The following is a 19,556-nucleotide window of genomic DNA, read 5'->3' on the forward strand; positions in this document are numbered from 1 at the left end:
CACGCGCTCTGTGCTCCTCCCAGACGGTGGCAGGTCTCGGCGCAGGCCTGACTAATCCCTCACAGATGTTAATTTAAACGCTGAGTCATTAACGACATATGCTGTCGGGGCGTCAGACGTGTTGGCAGTCTGTCATCGCGTGGGGGAGGAGCTTAACTCTCAGCTCAAGTCTGTGAATACAATCGGGTTGGATTTAAATGGCTCATGGAAGAGGCGATGTAGTAGTTGGGGTTCTGGGTTAAATTCCCTGTGACCTCACTCTACCTCCAGACGTCCTAGAGCAAAATGACCCCTAACCCCTCATGACCTGTCTCTGTACTGTCTAACCCCTACCTGTCTCTGTACTGTCTAACCCCTACCTGTCTCTCTACTGTTTAACCCCTACCTCTCTGTACTGTCAAACCCCAGGTAACTACCAGCTGTCCCCAACCGTCAACATGCCCCAGGACGACACGGTCATCATCGAGGACGACCGGCCCCCCTTGTTCCCCCCCCACCTCTCCGACCAATCCTCCTCCAGCTCCCACGACGACATGTGCTTCCCCGCCGAGACGACCCCGCCCTGGGCCAAGGAGCCAGCCAATCAGAACGAGAGGTGGGCGGGCTCTCCTGTTTAGTGTTCGAGAACATTCCTGGTCCTGGTTCAACATTTACACTTTGGGGAGTAATTATTGTAGTTTCTGGCCATTGGAATTTTGCTTATTGTGATTATGTTATTATATTATACTGGCTTATTAGTATATTTGACTAGGCGAAGGATGTAGTATTAGGGAAGTTATGTGAACCTCTTGCTCTCTACACCCCCTTCAAAATAAGAGTTGGTTTACTTCCTACAGCCCTTTTCAAAATAAATGTCTTGGAGCCAAGTTCAAACCCCTTTCAGAAATTATCTTTCACCAACCGGACAAAATTTACTCTAAAGTTGAATCAATAGTGTATCGTTAATGTAAGAGGGCCGCTGCCCTGTTGAATCTCTTCCGCACTTATTGTATATTGTACGTCCTTGCACTTAACAATAGCACTTAGCAATGTGTAGCGTCTTATCCGATCTATCTTTAGTACTTACCATGGTGTAGCATCGTAACATAGCTATCTTTGTTGTGTACGGGGAATGGGTTAACCTAGCGATTGTTGTACTTGTTCCTAGCGAAATGTACTTGTTGTAAGTCGCTCTGGATAAAAGCGTATGCTCAATGCCCTGAATGTTGTTGAATCACGGCTAAATAGCTATCTAGCCAGCTAACTAGCTAGCCTTTTAGCCTGATAGCTATCTAACCCACATCCGTCTGTCCAGCCCGCTGAGCCCGGGGGAAGAGGATGGAAGCTTCCAGAGGGAGGGCTTCGGTCGGCAGAGCATGTCGGAGAAACGCACCAAGCAATTCGGAGACGCAGCCCAGCTGGACATCATCAAGACCAGGAAGTCCAAGAGCATGGACCTCGGTAGGCCACACCCCCTCGCACTCGTACACGCTCAGACCCCGCCCCTGGGTGGAGCATAGCTGGTAGTGGCTGAGCCAATGGTGGGCAGGCATGTTTTATTACTGGTACATTTATGATTAATGCTAAATATATTTCAATGTTTGTATATTTTATATAGTTTCATAATATTTATCTGTATAATATTTGTCATATACAGTGAAATTAAGTTATTAAAGGATGTTAACTCGCACATTGGAATCTAGTCTTAAGCGTTATGCTGGTTCATCCACTCTTAAGTTATAAAGCCAGTGCCACTAGTTAGCCAGTAAATTGGAGTTAACTTAATCTAAGACTAATACGATTATCAATAACAGATTCACCTTGGGAAGAGGAAGCACATTCTCCATTAACAGGTTCAGTTTAATCACGGTTTAATACGCTCGCTGTGAACGGTCGCTGGATCATCTCACTCATTATCCCGTTAGCCCGCGTGCTAACACGACTTTAGAAGCGACACCTCTCGACTCCATCTTTAATCATTAGAGTCTGTGTTCTCTCTACTTATTAATTAAGCCCTCCAATATTAAATTGTGTCGCTCTGCCGTACTTTGATCCATTACTGACTCTTCACATGTCTTATTTTGCTCTTTTAGTGTTGATAATCTAGAGATGGTTTCATCCTTACATTCAGCCTACACAAACAGAAGATACATGAAACACCGTAGATATAAAGCACACACATAGTGATACAATAGCTACACAGTCCGTCCTTATGACCCCTACCTGCTCCTTAATGCCTTGAGGCTGGATTCACTAACTTCTAATAAAACCCTTTAATATATCCAAAACGCAGTGAAATTCATATCTAATTTAGCTTAATTTCAGAAGCGTATAATAATATCAAATATTAAGGAACCTCGATGAAAATCGACCCAGAACTATGATAATAGAAAACATGAATGATGCATGAATATTCAATACCACATTCATAATTACAGTTATGCATTATAATGTGATTGATCGCATGATATATTACAGCAGAGTCGAACCGGGCTGAATAAACCAGCCTTCAGCACTCCTCCTCCTAACGACCTGCGAGCCGTCACCGCAGTGTGTGTTTAACATATACCAACACTTATAACGCTTTCATTACATCCTTCCCGGTCGGGCCTACGGTTTCCATAGCTATGCCTCAGGCTAACAAAGTTCCCTCTCTGTTTTAATGACTCCAAGGCCTGGTGTTTGGTCTACCCAACACTATTTTAAACATCGCCGTGTTTGCCATCAGCGTCGGGGCATTGTCTGGGCGAAGACCACCGTGTGAAGTAGACGCATCCAAAATGGCGTCCTGGTGATTCGCGTTGTGTCGCTTAAATGCGTCTCTATTGTGCTCAACAAAGCCAGGAGGTAGAATCACCTCGGCACAATGAGAAGCAGGAGAGCTTAACCATGTTCATTCATCTCCCGGAGATCTGAAACGCGCACACACACACGCATACGCACACGCACACGCACACACGCACACGCACACACCCTGCATTCAGACACACTCCCTCCCCCCCTGCCTGATGCCTATCTCCCTCCTCCCTCCCTCCACTGTCCCCCGGTGTGTAAATGGCTTCGAACTGCGAGTGATCGCGGGCTGAGGAGTTCTGAGGGCAGATCTGTAATCTGTGCTCTGTGTTGATACCGCTCTACGCCTGATCGCTTATCTCTACACAAAACAACCCTCTTCAATTCCCCTCGCTCTCTCTTGTGCTCGCTCTCTCTGTTTCTCTCTGTTTCTCTCTCTCTCTCTCTCTCTCTCTCTCTCTCTCTCTCTCTCTCCCTCCCTCTCTCTCTCTCTCTCTCTCTCTCTCTCTCTCTCTCTCTCTCTCTCTCTCTCTCTCTCTCTCTCTCTCTCTCTCTCTCTCTCTCTCTCTCTCTCTCTCTCTCTCTCTCTCTCTCTCTCTCTCTCTCTCTCTCTCTCTCTCTCTCTCGCCCCCCTATATATTTTCTCTCGCTCGCCCTCTCCTGCATGGCTCGTCTCTCGCTAATGTCTCCTTGCCATGACGGAATGTAGCATGTGGAATGTTCCTGCACTAACCTTTGACCCTTGACCCCCATCTGTTCCCTTAACAGTAGCCGACGAGATTAACCTCACACCACGACCCGACCCCAACGCAGGTAAGAGCATGCTCAGGTGTATTAACAAACCAATCGACCAATCACGGCCCATCTACCCCTCTAACCCTACACGCCCAGATTTTTTAACGAGCAAGTTGATCTACCAATCACGTTGCCTCTAGCCAAAGTAGCCTCATGACCAGAAATCTACAGATGAACAGTCCTACAATAGGATGGCGTGCGTGCGTGCGTGCGTGCGTGCGTGCGTGTGTGTGTTTCTGTCAGTGTTGGTGTGTGCGTCTGTGTGCATAGATTCTAATTATTGAAGTTCTATGTGGGTTGCGTGTGTGTGTGCGTGGGTGGTGTGTGTGTGTGTGCGTGTGTGTGCGCCTGCATCATGTATGTGTGTGGTTGCCTTTATGAATGTGTGTGTGTGATGTGTAGGAGAGAGCGAGGGCGGTAGAGAGAGCTCTGTGTCCTTGGTTAAGGAACCTCGCTGACAGAGGGCCATCCATCATTGTCAGATCTGCTGTCCTCTCCCTGCTGCCTCCGCTAACCAGAAGATCTGCTTCTGAAGCGGCCCTGAGGGGCGAGAGACAATGAGACACACAGGAACACAGAGAGAGAGAGAGAGAGAGAGAGAGAGAGCAAATGAGCGTATTCAGTTGTGGAGCGTTCTAAGCTATCCGAGTGCGGTTCTGGGAGCTGGCGCCGGCTGAACATGCCGCGTGGCACAGACATGGGGACGGTCTACAGAGAAGGAGATTGAAGGGTTTAGTGACACAAAGCTACGATTTATTCCCTGCGAGGCGAGAGGGTTGAAAAAAGCCCCCTGCTCGCGTTTTCAAATTCCCGGCAAACCAAATAAACCGATAACTCCCCAAAGCCTCTACTCAAGCAGAAAGGACTTTTTTTTCCTCCCCTTTCGTCTCCGTGACGAATCCAGAGATTGTGAGACGGCTGAGCGCCTTTCTGAAAAGTTTTGAGTAATGGACGCCACTCTGTTTGGGTCTTCTGAGCTGCTCAGCTCTCAGGTTCCCCGGCCGCATTGGGCTAATAGATTTCAGCCTGTTATCTTAGGCGCTCGCCGTTTATTTTCACTTTCCACAAGCTCCTTCGTACCCCGCATGTCGCTCACGGCGATGAGGCATGAGCCGCGGCCCATTTAGCATTTAGCATGAAATCACCGGCCGCCCCTCGTAACCATAGGCTGCGCCGCGCCGAGCTAGGTGGCGCTAAACGGGTGTGTTGTGATTGGCTGTTCAGAGTTCACCTACGCTCTGCATACCTTCCCCCAATCCCCCTCTTACGCGCTTATTGTATTTTTGCACTTAGAAATAGTTCTTAGCATTGTCTAGCGTCTTATCCTAGCTATCTTTAGTACTTTGCATTGTGTAAAGTCTTATCCTAGCTATCTTTGTTGTGAACAGGGAATGGGTTAGCCTAGCGATTGTTAGTGCTTGGCACTTGGTTCTGTGAACATCCTTACTGTTCTTCTGACAAATTAACTTATCGTAAGACACTCTGGATAAAAGCGTTTGCTAAATGCCCTTTATGTAGGCCTCCCAGAGTAAGACGTCATAATCCCTCCTGCTCCTCAATCCCACTCCTCTGAATCCACTGAGTCTCCTTCAATAAGAGCTTCTGCTAAACAACTCAACAGTAAATGGAAGGACGCTGCCAGACGGCCAATGTTAGCCCGGGTTAGCCTTGTTAGCGGCAGGTTAGCATATGCTAACCCATGGTGTCGTCGAGCAAATCCGCTCGCTCCGTTTGACACCAAGCCAACCTGACGTAGGAGTGATGGATGTTCTAATGACTATCGCCCACTAGTCCTCACGTAAAGGAGCAAGACGGGATTCATCTCTCTCTCCATCTGCTCGCTCTCCTCATCTCTCCCTGCCTCTCTTCATCTCTGTCTCTCTCACTCTGTCTCCATCTCTCTCTCCATCTCTGTCTCTCACTTTGGCTCTCTGTCTCTCTCTCTCCTAATCTCTCACTCAATCTCGGTCTCCCTTTCTCGCACCCTGTCCCACCCTCTCTTTGTCGCTCCCTTTCGCTCTCTCCCTTATAAGACAACCCAACGTTCGTCCTCTGAGGTCCCCGTTCGCCTCTTTATTCGTATTACCCAATATGCATCTCAACACGCACCCTTTGTGGAAGTGAAGGAAGCCAAAGCCCTCGACAGATTACACGTCCAGTGTGGTTTATCCTCCATAGTTTTCACGAGGACGGCGTTCAGTTAACAAACGACAGCGTGTTCTATTGTGGAGAGGGCAGCTTAGGCCCACAGATGGACAGCTTTCCACTTCACTTATAATGACTATAGAGACACAAGTGCTGTGGATTAAAGTTCCCTGTTGCTGCGGTGGCATTATTGTTGTGTTAGTGTTCCGTTATTGTTGTGTCACTGTTATTATCGTGGTTGTTGGTGTAGAATCATCAAGCTGTTGGGTTCGTCCTGGGACGTTGTGCTTTTAATTTGAAAGAACACAGCCAGGCCTCCCTCAGAAAGCATAACGATGTGATTCCTTTAGATACGTATATCTGTCTCTTTGTAAAGAAACGTGGTTCTGGGTTCGATCCCCAGTGCAGTCGTTCATCCAGACGCCCCATCCTTACCTGCTCCTTAACGACATATAAAATAACTCGCCACGAGTCTCTTTTGGATAGGAGTAACGAACGCGAATCACGAAAATCCTGAAAATGTTTCAGATAATGCTAGCTGGGCCGTTGTGTCTGACCTCCGGCCTCTCCGTAACCGTCCAGGGTCGTCTCCCCGGGACGTGGGTCCGTCTCTGGGCCTGAAGAAGTCCAGCTCCCTGGAGAGCCTCCAGACCGCCGTGGCCGAGGTGACCCTGAATGGAGGGGACCACCCCTTCCACAGGCCACGCCCCCGCATCATCAGGGGGCGGGGCTGCAACGAGAGCTTCCGCGCCGCCATCGATAAATCGTATGACCGGCCGACCGCCGCCGCCAACGCTGCCGCCATCACCACCGAAGAAGAAGATGAGGGCATGGACACACGTAAGACCTCATGTTGGATCTTATCTTCCCTGGAGTAGGGTCGGGGGTTCGATTTCCACCACTGCCACTGAAGTGCCCTAAGAACAGAGAGCTGAGAGGGTTTGTACTGAAACAACAGACTGAATTCAGAGATGAAACCAACAGCCAGCATCAAACACACAAATTGTCTGCCCTCCTTGATTAGCAGGAAGCTAAACCGCAGATGGTTTGCTTTGCAGTTGTGATATTGTTTGTTAGTGAAGTTGTTGATATGCTTATAACCAAACGATGCATGTTAGTGTAAGTCAGCACTGCATTGTGGGTAAGTGTGCATTGCATTGTGGGTATGTGGTTAGAGCTCGGGGTTGATTGGCGTGTGAGTAGCGGTGAGCCGGCGGCTACACTTGTAATGAAGCACGGGAGTGACAGTTTTGTGACTAACACACACACACCATCACACACACATGCTGAGTCAGGGTGTGGTGCTGTGAACACGGAGGCGGGGGCGTGGTTAACGCTGTGTGACAGTTAGGTTAGCGAATCGTTTTGGTTAAAGGTTAAGTTAGACAGCCTCTTATGTTAGCTTTGGTTAGGATTTTCCCTAATAGCTTAAACCTGTACAAAACATATGATTTAAGTGAAAATAATTTGATCTAGTCGATCCATCTATTCATGGCTCTGTTCATCTGCTCCCTCTCTTATCTCATCTCCCCTCTCCTCTCTCCTCCATCTCCTCTCCTCCCCCTCTCTTCCCCTCTCCTCCCCCCCCCCCCCCCCAGTGGAGGAGGACACAGAGGGGAGCTCCCGGTCTGGGCGGGACTCGGTCTCCACGGTAGCAGACCTCACCCCCCTGACCGGGTTGGCCAACGGGTCCGCCTCTTCGGACCGGCCCAGGGAGGAGAAGAGGAAGGACAAGACGCCCACCAAGGAGAAGAAGAGGAGCGAGGGAGGGAAGGAGAAGGACAAGGAGAAGGGCAAGGCCAAGAAGGGCATGCTGAAGGGCCTGGGGGAGATGTTCAGGTAGGACTAAGTTATGGCGGCCATTTTGGTTCGTCCACCGTCCAACGGTGCTGACAGATGTCTCGGGAGCATGGTTATTTTTTTAACACAATCGTACATCAATCGCATCATTAGGGCTGGGTATTGCAAGGTACCTCACAATTCAATTCAATTCTGATTCTTTAGGCCTTGATTCGATTCGATATCGACTTGATACGGTTTGATATTGATCCAATTGCTAAGATATCGATTCAATAATACGTGCAGATGACAAAAATACCTAAATATTATTTAGAATTAACCATTTCAAAATGAATTAACCATTTCATTGTGCTTTAATTAGCAAAAAGGGAATACAACATTGTATAGTATTGTTCCTCAGCTAAACTTGCAGCATAAAAGTAATAATCATAACATGGACAAATGTAAAAGTGCATGTCAATTTAGGCATACTCGGTTCTAGATACAATTACTGAGTATGTTTCTTTATTTATGGAAATAATCAATTTCAAAAATTTCTGAACAAATAAATTGCAGTACATTGATGAATAAATTGCACTGCATTGATGAATATATATTTTTACCCAGCCCTAAGCATCATATCCAATGCATTTACTTCCTGGGAAATGTTACCCTAATTTCATTGTTCTATTCTCATGGAGTAAAATGTAGTTTGTGGTGAGTCTTTGAGAACGTGTGATTCTGAACGCCTGTTTCTTGCCAAAGCACAGATCATATTTATAATAATAGTTATTATAATAATACCACCAATGATGACAATAATAATAATAGTATTTCTGCTTGAATATGGTGTTTCAATGCAGGAAACGGGAGAAAACCACAACATAAACCTGTCAATCACTGTCACAAACAAACACACAAACACTTACGTAACCCAGACGATTTGATAGGGATCTCCTACTTCCTGTCTGGGAGGAAGCTGTTGTTAATGGACTGGCCTGATTCAGCCCCACCATCCCCGCTCCCTACTTACTGGAACCCAATCCAATTACATCAAACTTTATTCATATTGCTCTTTTCACACAGCAACACAGCAGACATAATCCACTTTTAGATTTAAGTAATGCAGAGGGGATTCCCTCTCTTTATCTCTGTAACCATACCTCTCTCCCTCCCTCCTCTTACCTCTCCTCCTCCCCCTCCCTGCCTCCACCTCTTACCTCCCCTCCTCCCTCTCCCTCCCCCTCCCTCTTCCCCTTAAAAATAGTTTCATGGCCCTGAGGCTCTGTTGTATTGTGTAGTGTTGTATAGTGTTGTGTAGCGTCTGAAGTGGTTGTGTAGTATATAAACTAGTTGTGGCGCTGTGTCCTGTAGTGTAGCTCGCTCTCCCTGCGTCGGGCCGGCGCTTCAGACACTAGTTCCCCATCGATGGATTAACACGAAACGCACCGCGGCCCCTCAATCACCTCCCGTCTCCCTCCACCGCTGAAAGTAGTCCCCAGTAAGTCACAGAGGCGGCGGTGCTGAATGGAGAGGCTAATAAAACACGCGATACGGAGAGCATTAAACAACCCTCCTCCAAACTCTCTCTCCTCCCTTCACCAGTTCTGCCGTTGCCTCGTAAATCTTCACCGCTATCTGTCTGTTTATTCCGTGTGTGTGTGTGTGTGTGTGTGTGTGTGTGTGTGTGTGTGTGTGTGTGTGTGTGTGTGTGTGTGTGTGTGTGTGTGTGTGTGTGTGTGTGTGTGTGTCTCTCTCTCTGCGCGGGCATGCGAGGCAGTATTAAACAGGGTGTTAATGAAAGCCAGTGGTGTGTGGAGCGAGAGTCTGAGTGATGGATCACTCTGCCATCAGGATCTAAGCGGAGACACAACACACACACACCTCGTCTCCCGGCCACATCTAGCGTTCTGCTGGGGCCTTCGTCACTTTCTACCGTCGGGTTACGTCAGTGAAAAGCTGCTGTGTAAATGGATCGATTTAAATACGAATCAGAAACATCGGAATATTACCGTTATCACCTCAAGCATCTTCGTATCGTCTTTAATACTGCTGTTGCTTTGTAGTGTTTTTACAGTTATGTTGTTGTTATGAGGATATTATCGCTTTATGCGTTAGCCCGGGTTAACGTTGTTGGCGGTAGCCTAGCATATGCTAACCCATGGTGTCGTTAATGACGTTATTACCCTTTTATAATTAATATTATTGTATGCATTGTGTTATTGTTGTCGTTACTAAAACAGTTTTCAGAATCATAATCGTCACTAACGTCGTCACAACGCACTCCAATGTCGGCAGGTTCGGGAAGAATCGGAAGGACGAACGCGTCGGCGACAAGCTGGAGCGGAAAGGCTCGGCCAAGTGGCGGACGGAGGAATCACAGGCGTCGGAGGAGGAGACGCAGCGCATGAAGCTGGAGCAGGAGAGGTGAGCGAGCGCTCGCGTTCAGACGCTGGCGACCGGCGGACATCTTCCTCACTGCCCTGGATGCTGTTGTTTTTGTGTTTTGGGCGTTGTTTTCGCTGGGTGCAACCAGTAGAAATCATGGAATTTCCCATGATGCATTGTGTTTTGTCAAGTCTGTATGCCCATTTTACAACAACAAACCTCATCTAACCTTTATTTGAGCATTTGAACGTTATACCAAAACTTGTCCATCTCGTCCCATCTGAACGTTGATATTGTCAGAGAAGATGAAAAAATGATGGTTGTGAAAACGGGGAGCCATATTTAGCTAGCCGAAGGTGAGCCTGCGCTCTGAGAGCCACGAAATGGCCGCCAGATCTGTCATATCCCCTGAACTGTGAACCAGGAGTCTAACCTCCTCTGGAGCTGTGTTGAAACTTTCATGTAAACCACGGTTGACCAATCAGAGGGCCTCATTTACCCTGCTGCTCTAGGGTTCCACCCCCTGCTGGTTTAGGGTTCCACCCCCTGCTGCTCTAGGGTTCCACCCCCTGCTGCTCTAGGGTTCCACCCCCTGCTGCTCTGGGTTCCACCCCCTGCTGCTCTGGGTTCCACCCCCTGCTGCTCTGGGTTCCACCCCCTGCTGCTCTGAGTTCCACCCCCTGGTTTGGAGTGCGTGGTCCTGAGTGGAGAGTCTGGCTGTGTCTCTCTTGGGGGTCTTTAGTGTGGGTTGATGAACCTCTCTCTCTCTCTCTCTCTCTCTCTCTCTCTCTCTCTCTCTCTCTCTCTCTCTCTCTCTCTCTCTCTCTCTCTCTCTCTCTCTCTCTTCCCCCCCCACCAGGCGATCTGCCAGTCATCCAGGCTTCTTTATGAATGCCAAGGCCGTTAGCTTGTCGCCTAGCGTGCTAATTAATTAGCCTGTGTGTGTTTGTGTGTAGGGGCCATGCTGATTATAGCCCATTACGCCCCGCTGTTGCTCGTTAGCGGGCCGCTAGCATAAGGCTCTCCTCTGGCTCCACCGGGGCGGGTCCTGATGACAGCGACATGCACCTCCTCCCGGTTCCCCCCGAGCTACGGCCGGCTAGCCGCCGCCAACGCCGGCTCTGTGTCAATCTCCTTGTTTTAGTTTTGTGTGTTGCTTTGTGTTTAAGACCTCAAGTTAAAAACAGGTTTTTACTTTCCGACTGTTTGATATTGTATTGAATGGGGGCTCCGAAGCGAATGAATAAATGATCAGTAAACATTTATCGTACCGACAACCCGACGCAAGACGAACAGGAAGAAAATGTGAGGAAATCGCTGGTTAGCAGCTTTGACTGTTCACGGGGCATTCTAGAGTATTACCCCCCCTCCAGCACCTCCTCCTCCTCCTCCCCAGCTGGAGGAGGAGGGGGAGGGTGAGCCACTCAAAGTGCTTCACAATACTGCCTTGACATTCACCCATTCATGCACACATTCACACACCGACGACGGCGGTGTCAACAATGCAGGGTGAGGCGTCTTGCTCAGGGGCCCCTCAACACTCTAGGAAGAGGAGCCAAGGATCAAACTAGCAACCTTCCGGTCCCCAGTCAACCCGCTCCACCTCCTGAGCCACACGGTAGGGAGGAGGAGGAAGGGGGCACGAAGCGGTCGCGGTGGATCAGGGAACGCTCCTGGGGTCCGGTCCGACTCTCTCTGGTCCTGGACGGATCCCACTTGATGCCCACCCGCACTGCCCCACCACCCCCACCCCCACCCCCACACACCTCCACTTCACCTCCTTTCCTCCACCTCCATCTTCCTCTTCCCTGTCCCCCTCCTTCTCAACTTTGGGTCATTTTATTGGAGCGTGAGAAATGTGTCAATAAAATGACTGCTAAGGGCTAGCTGGTAGCCGCTTGCTGGTAGCTGCTATCTGTCCGCTGGTAGCCGCTTGCTGGTAGCCGCTTGCTGGTAGCCGCTAGCTGGTAGCCGCTAGCTGGTAGCCGCTTGCTGGTAGCTGCTAGCTGGTAGCCGCTAGCTGGTAGCCGCTAGCTGGTAGCCGCTAGCTGGTAGCCGTTAGCTGCTTTGGTCGCAATGATTGTGGAGGTTCTCCCTGGTCTCTTTCGGTGCTCATCATCTTCATGCCCTTCTCCTGTTCTGCTTTTCCTTACCTCCTCCTCCTCCTCCTCCTCCTCCTCCTCCTCCTCCTCCTCACCAACTTCTCCTCTTCCTTCTGGGCTCCTCTACCCCCTCACCATCTCTTCTCCTCCTCATCTCCTCTTCATCCTCCACCTCTTCATCCTCCTGCTCCTCCACCTCCACCTCCTCTTCCTTTATGTCTTCATTCTCCTCGTCCTGCTCTTCATCCTCCTTTCTTCCTGCTGCTGCTGTTCCTCATGCTGCTCCTGCTCCTCTTCCTCCTCCTCCTGCTCCTCTTCCTCCTCCTTCTCCTCTTCCTCCTGCTCCTCCTCCTGCTCCTCTTGCTCCTCCTCCTCCACCTGCTCCTCTTCCTCCTGCTCCTCTTCCTCCTCCTCCTCTTCCTCCTCCTCCTCCTCCTCCTCCTCCTCCTCAGGATCCAGCAGAAGAAGCGGGAGCTGCGAGAGCGTCAGGCGCGGGAGCGGGACTACGCCGAGATCCTGGACGTATGCCGGCCCCTGGGCGGTAACCACGGCAACCAGGAGGAGGCAGAGGAGCACCCGTACGCCGGCATCCCCTCCCCGCCCGCCTCTGACCCCCCGCTGGGCAGCCCCCGCCTCCCCTACCCCCGCCTCCTGCCCCCCCACCCCCAGCACCAGCACCACCACCAGCTCTCAGACTCCACCCTCTACACCCCCGTCAGCAAGGCCCCCAATGGGAGGCCCCCGTCCGCAGACAGGTAGGAGGACCAGAGAGAGGAGGGGGGAGGGGCACCTGTCCACAGATATGTAGGGGAGGGGGGAGGGCTAGTCTGCCTCGGGACCCTGAACGTGTTGAGACCTGGACTCCCAGCGCCTGACCCCTGACCTCTGACACCTGACCTTTGTTTCAAACGTTTCAACGATGTACTGGAACCCTCCCAGTATAGAGTGAGTCTGGTCACTGGTCTGATGGATGAATGCACGGGAATAATCCCAGTATATGAATGGGTCTGGTCACTGGAATGCTCCCAGTATATGATGAGTCCGGTCACTGGAACACTCCCAGTATATGATGGGTCCGGTCACTGGTTATTGTGGGTGGTGGGGATGGTGCTGTCGCGGGCCCAGTGGAGCGAGGGTCTGGGCTCGGCCTCCGTGGGACGGGGAGGGAACGAGAGCAGAGAGGAATTCTGGGAAAGGTGCCAAAGCAGGCCCCGTCAGCACGGGGTTCTGGGAGACAAAGGCACACCTTGTGTGGCTCTGTGGAGCGGGGGTCCTGGGAGGAGACCCCAATGGAGGGGAGAGGTCCTGGTGACCTCTTTAGATCACAGAGGTGGAGATCCGCTCGGTCCCTCATGTTGAGGAGTTCCCCCTCCTTGTCAGACTAAATCAGGACAGGCCACTGACTCTAAAAACCTGACCGGTTCCAGCCGGCCTGACGAGACGCAGTCGGTTAGTCCCGGTCGCTACGTCCCGGTTCGGTCGGTGTGTTCGGAGAGCCCTTCTCCTGTCGCTCCGTCATGAAACAGTACCTCCAGCCAGGGGTAATGACCTTTATCTGTGTGTTGTCTTTATAATCCGCTGGTCCGTTGATCGGATCCACCTTTGTGTTTCATCCAGCCGTTGGGTTATTAACTGTCACCCAAGGGGGCCGCCTCCTCCGCCACAGCCAATCAGGGGCTAGCGCTGGATTTGTGACATCACAACCCACCTCCCTTAGTCCTGCTGTGTTTTCCGCCCTTCGTAAACTACGCTACTTCCTGTCAGCGGACGGGAAGGCACGGCCCTCCCTGTCACTCACGGTGGACCAACCTTTCAGGGCTAGCCAGAGCAAACCCCCCCACCCAGTGAGCCAACTGGTATTTCAGCTAAAGGTTGTCTGTCTGCCGGCCGCGGTGAGCGTTGGCTCCCCATCTCTCCTACGCACGCCGCTACAGTGCTCCGACGCTACGGTGCTACGCTGTGGTTCCCCCAGTAGCCCCACGCAGCTAGCATGCTATCTCACCTTAGCGGACCTGCTAATCAGAGCAAAGGAAGGCATGCGGTAAATGTCATCCCAGCCCGTCTGCGGATGGGGCTGGGGGAGAGGGGGGGGGGGGGGGGGGGGGGGGGGGGGGGGGGGTGAGCCCGTACATGGAATACTTTCTGTTCTCTCTGTCTCTAGCTCTCTCGCTGCCGCTCTCTATCTCTCGATCGCTCTCTAGCTCTCCCTCTCACTCTCGCTCTATCTCTCGCTCTCTCGTTCTCTCGCTCTATCTCTATCTCTTTCTTTCTCTCTTGATCTGGCTCTTGTTCACTCGCTCTCTCTCTCCCTCTCTTCTCTATTAGTAAGTCACTCCCCTGTCTCACTCCTGTGAATCTCTCCCTTGTCTCTCTCCCCTGTCTCTCTGTCCTGTCTGTCTCTCCGTCTGTCTGTCTCCACATGTTTAAGATGAGTTAAGAGGTTAAGTGTTTGGTGTATTTATGTCCAAGCTGAAGCTCTGGGGGCAAAGCGGTGCATGGTGGGAAACCAGAGCTGCCAAAGTGTCTCTCGGTGCACCCGGGCGGGATGAGATCCAGCAGATAATTGTGAACAGTTGTGTTTTCATCGCTTCAAGATGAGTCTGCGGTGGCTTTCGCATTCTTCCTCCAACACCGTTGAGATTCTCCCCAGCCTTAATTCATTCATAATTCATTCCCTCTCCCGCTGGTGGGTGTGTGTGGGTGTGTGTGTGTGTGTGTGTGTGTGTGTGTGTGTGTGTGTGTGTGTGTGTGTGTGTGTGTGTGTGTGTGTGTGTGTGTGTGTGTGTGTGTGTGTGTGTGTGTGTGTGACTTAATTTGTTGTGTGTTTGCATGCTTGTGTGAATACTTGACGATATGAAGAATTGTGTCTGTGTGACTTGGTTTGTTGTGTGTTTGAACGCTGGTATGAATACATGACGAACACTTGATTTCCCAGAGAAGCTGGTTTAATTTCTAAAATAAAGCTTCCTCAAGGTCGTTCATGCCTGACTCCTATTCTTCAGTTGGGGCCGGTGTGTTGAACAAGCCGTTGGGGTGGGTTCCTGCTCTGTGTTCCGCTGTCAGGTCGGCCTCCTTCTCTGGAACAACGTTCTGGTCGCCAGGGCTGTGTGGGCGGCTCTGAGTTCCTTTTAGGAGACGCTTACAGCAGAATAACCCCTCGGAACATGGCTAACCGAATCCTTAGCATAACTTAAGCTTCTCTTTAACCGCTAAATTAAACCTGAAACTAAACCATTTACAACTGGAGGCCGAATCAAAAGGGTAAACGTTTCTAATGCATCATGGAAAATTAGCTGCCTCACCTCATTCGTCTCTCTCTTGCTCTCCCTCTCTTTCTCTTTCGCTTTCACTCTCTCTTTGTGTCTTTCTCTTTCTCTCTCACTCACTCTCTTTGTGTCTCTTTCTCTCTCTCTGTCTCTCTCACTCTCTCTTTTTGTGTCTCTCTCTCTCTGTGCGTGGGCGGTTCTGAGGCCTTGGTTACCCCCCCACCCCCCCCCCCCCCAAATCCCAGCAAAACACAAGCTAACAAATAGCAGCAGCTCCCCCAACTTTATTAGTTTGGTGAGGAACACGGACACTGGGGGCTTTGCTTGGCCGTCCAATCGAAGAGATGCAGACGTCTGCCAGGAAATACTGGGAACAGACAATCTTTCTCCTTTCAGTTCCTTTCTTTTAAAGCAGTTCTGTCCTCGGTGTGTTGAGACGTCTAACCTCCACAAACGCTGTGGCTTGTTTTCACAGTAACGCTTGGTTTTATTACCAAACTGTAGCGGCCGAAACATTAAAAAACACCTGAAACACAATCTTCTCCGACAGCAGTCGAGTTGAGCTCCTGAGTCCTCAGGAACATATACCTGCCGCAAAACAGGAAGGAAGCTTCCTGTCCTCAGCCTCCAACAACAGGAAGTCAATAAAGCCCACGCAGACAGCCATCTTATAGGCTCTTATTGTTTGTTATTGTCGGATTTGAAAAGCAGGTGTCGGCTGATATATTGGGGCATAAGCGAGATTGGATCAGAGTAAAAGCATCTCCATAGAAACGGAGAGCAGAGGAGAAGGTTATTTCGTTCCTCCGAGAACCGTTTTTAATCTTAATCTTATCGCAGCAGCAGCCGTTGAGTGGCGACCAGCAGAAGGTCCCCGAACTGGTTTGAGCCGGTCAGTGTCGTCTTTGTTACTTTAATCAGTACTGACCCTTTCTACCGCTATTCAGAACATTCTGGAAATACTTTCCACTCCTTAATCCCCGCCTCTTATTGTTCATATCTCGGAGAGCCTGATTAAAAGCCGGACACTGCGGGGAACCCAGGGTTCTGCTGCCCTGAACTCACGTTTAACACTGGTTACCTCAGCGCCGCGGAGCTAGCACATTCTAGCCGAGATGCTAACAGTAGCATTAGCTAGGCGTGTCTCTCTTCCGTTCCTACAGCATATGCCAACGATAGCAATAACTCGGCGTGGCTCTCTACCGTTCCTACGGGAGATGCTAGCGGTAGCATTACCTCGGCGTGGATCTCTACCGTTTCTACAGGAGATGCTAACGGTAGCATTAGCTAGGCGTGTCTCTATCGTTCCTAGAGGGGATGCTAACGGTAGCATTAGCTCAGCGGTGTCTCGCTACCGTTCCACACAGTCTGGAGGTGAGGTAGAGTCTGGAGGTGAGGTAGAGTCTGGAGGTGAGGTAGAGTCTGGAGGTGAGGTAGAGTCTGGAGGTGAGGTAGAGTCTGGAGGCGAGGTAGAGTCTGGAGGCGAGGTAGAGTCTGGAGGCGAGGTAGAGTCTGGAGCTGAGGTAGAGTCTGGAGGTGAGGTAGAGTCTGGAGGTGAGGTAGAGTTGGAGGGGAGGTAGAGTTTGAGGTGAGGTAGAGTTTGAGGTGAGGTACAGTAGGTAAAGTTGATATGTGTTTTGTCGGGTTGCCACTGCCAGATTGGGGAAACCCCCCTTCGGATGCTGGTTGTCTTTTGGTTCTGCCAAGCACATTATTATCTGAGGGTTAATCTCACTGCTCTCCAGAGTTTTCCCACAATTACAGCCGAGGAAACGACCAAAAGAACACACTTAACTCTTGTTGAACTGTTGACGTTCTGGAGATGGTCTCTGAAACCTAATGAACTTATCCTAAGCCCCTCCTGACAACATGTCTACCTAATCTTGATGACAATTTACTGATGAACATGAAGTGCGTTATTAGGTAGCATTACCATCATTAGAAGTCAGCTACATCCACATCGTTTCCTTCTATGTGGTCTTTTTCTGATTGTGATTGGTCCAGTGGGGCAACAAATTAAATCATTAAATCATAGAGGCAGGGCTGGGCTTCAGTTAACTGGAAAGTATTCAGTTCCTGCAAAGGTTGGGGTTGATCATAATCACGTTATTCAAATATTAGTATGCATTCTTTGCTTATATTGAGATTAGGGTTAGCCTTAGCTAACTCACAACCAATGTAATAACAAACAAATCTATTAGCCGTCTCCAATAATGTCGAAGATAACTGACATTTCTGTTAGCATGTTTCTCCTTTCCAACCGAAACGCCACAAGCCCCGCGTCCTCTGTGATTCTATTGGACAGTTCACTGATCCAATCGTGTGTCCGGTGAACACACAATTGGACCTGACTTACTTTAGAGTGAGTAAGTCAGTGTTTGTGTCGGCCTATAAGAGCCAGCGACCCAAAAATGCTTCGGCTGTCCGTGTGTTCGGAGTGAGAGGCAGTGTTGAATGCTGGGTATTCTCTGAGGGCTGCACTGTGATTCGGCGGCTTCACAGGGAAGCAGAGCCAGCGTTATTAAATCTCCTCCATTACTGCTGATCTCCACCGAGGGACCGGCAGTCCTCAGAGAGGCTGCTCTCATAAACACACACACACACACACACACACACACACACACACACACACACACACTGGGCTAGACACACACACACACACACACACACACACACACACACACACACACACTAGGCTAGACACACACACACACACACTAGGCTAGACACACACACACACACACTAGGCCAGACACATGTACACACACACTAGGCCAGACACACATGCACTAGGCCAGACACTCACACAAACACAGTACCATCTAGTGTTTTTATGTGTTTGGCCCAGTTGGAGATAAATGATGATCTTCTCGTTGTCCGGCTCGTTCATCCGGTTGTAAATTCTGCAGCGGAGGAAAGTTACAATGTTGTAACTTTAGATGAGTCTGTGTCTGTTACTTCTCCCAGGACCCCCCTCTTCTCCTTGTGTTACCTCCCTGCTCTGCTCACTCACAGGAGCTACGGCGGACACGCTCGGCGCTAACACACTAGCCCAGCACTAACACCCCTCAACACGACACACACACACACACCACCGTACGCCGGACATGCTAGCCCTGCGCTAACAAGCTAGCGCCGCGCTAACACGCCTCACCAAAGACACACACACACCACTTTACAACATGCTAGCCATGCGCTAACAAACTAGACCTGCGCTAACTCCCTCAACACCTACACACGCGCACCATTTTACAACACGCTAGCCCTTCGCTAATAGCGCCGCGCTAGATGCATTATCTCCAGTGCTAACAGAGCAGCTAGCGTGGATGTTCTCACCGCCTGCTGGGAGGACATCAGACCGTCCCACTGGGCGGTCTGTGTGTGTGTTTGAGAGAGAGAGGGGGAGTGTGTGTGTGTATGGGGGGGGGGGGGGGGGGGGGAGTGTGTGTGTGTGTGTGTTAGTGGGTTTGTGTTGCTGTATAGTTGTGTGTGTTTGTGTCTGAGAGAGACTGGGTCTTTGTGTGTGTGTGTGTGTGTGTGTGTGTGTGTGTGTGTGTGTGTGTGTGTGTGTGTGTGTGTGTGTGTGTGTAAATTTTTGTTCTGATGCATGTGTGTGGCAGAGAGGGTATTTGTGTGAGTATATCAGAGTTTGTTGATGCAAATGTATATATGAGAGACTGTGTTTGGATGTGTGTGTGTATCAGAGAGTGTTTTGGTGTTTGTGTGTGTGTGTGTGTGTGTGTCAGAGAGAGGGTTTTGATATTTGTGTGTGTGTGTGTGTTCGTGTATATCAGAGAAATTGTGTGTGTGCATCAGAGAGTGTTTTGATGTTTGTGTGCGTGTGTGTTTGTGTACATCAGAGTGTGTGTGTCTCTAATGGGTTGCGGGTGGCTGTGGGAACAGGAGGGTATCCTCTGTGTTCTACTGACCCTGAAAGCTGGCTGGCCTACATTCTGCGTCACGCCACTTTGCAGCCAGACCGGCCCCTCCGGACCTCCGTGTGGGTGTGGTTTGTGTGTGTCTGTGTGTCTGTCTGTGTGTGTCCGTGTGTGTGCGTCTCCTAGTGTGTTTGTGTGCCTGCGTTTGTCTGCGTGTGTGTGTGTTTTGATGTTTTGTGCTGTCCTGACCAGGGTTTAATTTGTGTCCACGATGGGGAATTAAAGTTCTGCAACTATGAAGTCCTTATAAGGACTTCCTGTCTGTCCCTGTGGGCTGTGGCCACGCCCACTTCAATCCCAGTCTATAAAGTGCTCCCTAAGCTTAGTGCCCGCCCGGTTAATGAGGCACCACCTCATTGGCCGGTTTAATG

At 50.2% G+C, this 19,556-nt stretch overlaps 1 protein-coding gene across 6 annotated transcripts in view; it reads left to right on the forward strand.

Moving 5' to 3' along the window:
* The window catches only part of pard3ab (par-3 family cell polarity regulator alpha, b), a 123,874-nt gene that overhangs the window by 73,157 nt on the left and 31,161 nt on the right, over positions 1-19,556 (forward strand). For 3 of the 6 annotated variants that reach the window (XM_030363611.1, XM_030363608.1, XM_030363607.1), the window contains exons 16-22: positions 409-595; positions 1,295-1,440; positions 3,541-3,585; positions 6,295-6,552; positions 7,311-7,551; positions 9,790-9,918; positions 12,434-12,736. In XM_030363611.1, coding sequence (XP_030219471.1) covers positions 409-595; positions 1,295-1,440; positions 3,541-3,585; positions 6,295-6,552; positions 7,311-7,551; positions 9,790-9,918; positions 12,434-12,736 — 1,309 coding nt within the window. Of the gene's footprint in view, positions 1-408; positions 596-1,294; positions 1,441-3,540; positions 3,586-6,294; positions 6,553-7,310; positions 7,552-9,789; positions 9,919-10,738; positions 12,048-12,433; positions 12,737-19,556 lie in introns of those variants that run through there. The other 3 variants (XM_030363612.1, XM_030363609.1, XM_030363610.1) reach the window with 3 other exon arrangements.

This window comes from Gadus morhua, chromosome 8, assembly GCF_902167405.1.
Source record: "Gadus morhua chromosome 8, gadMor3.0, whole genome shotgun sequence".
NCBI lineage: Eukaryota > Metazoa > Chordata > Actinopteri > Gadiformes > Gadidae > Gadus > Gadus morhua.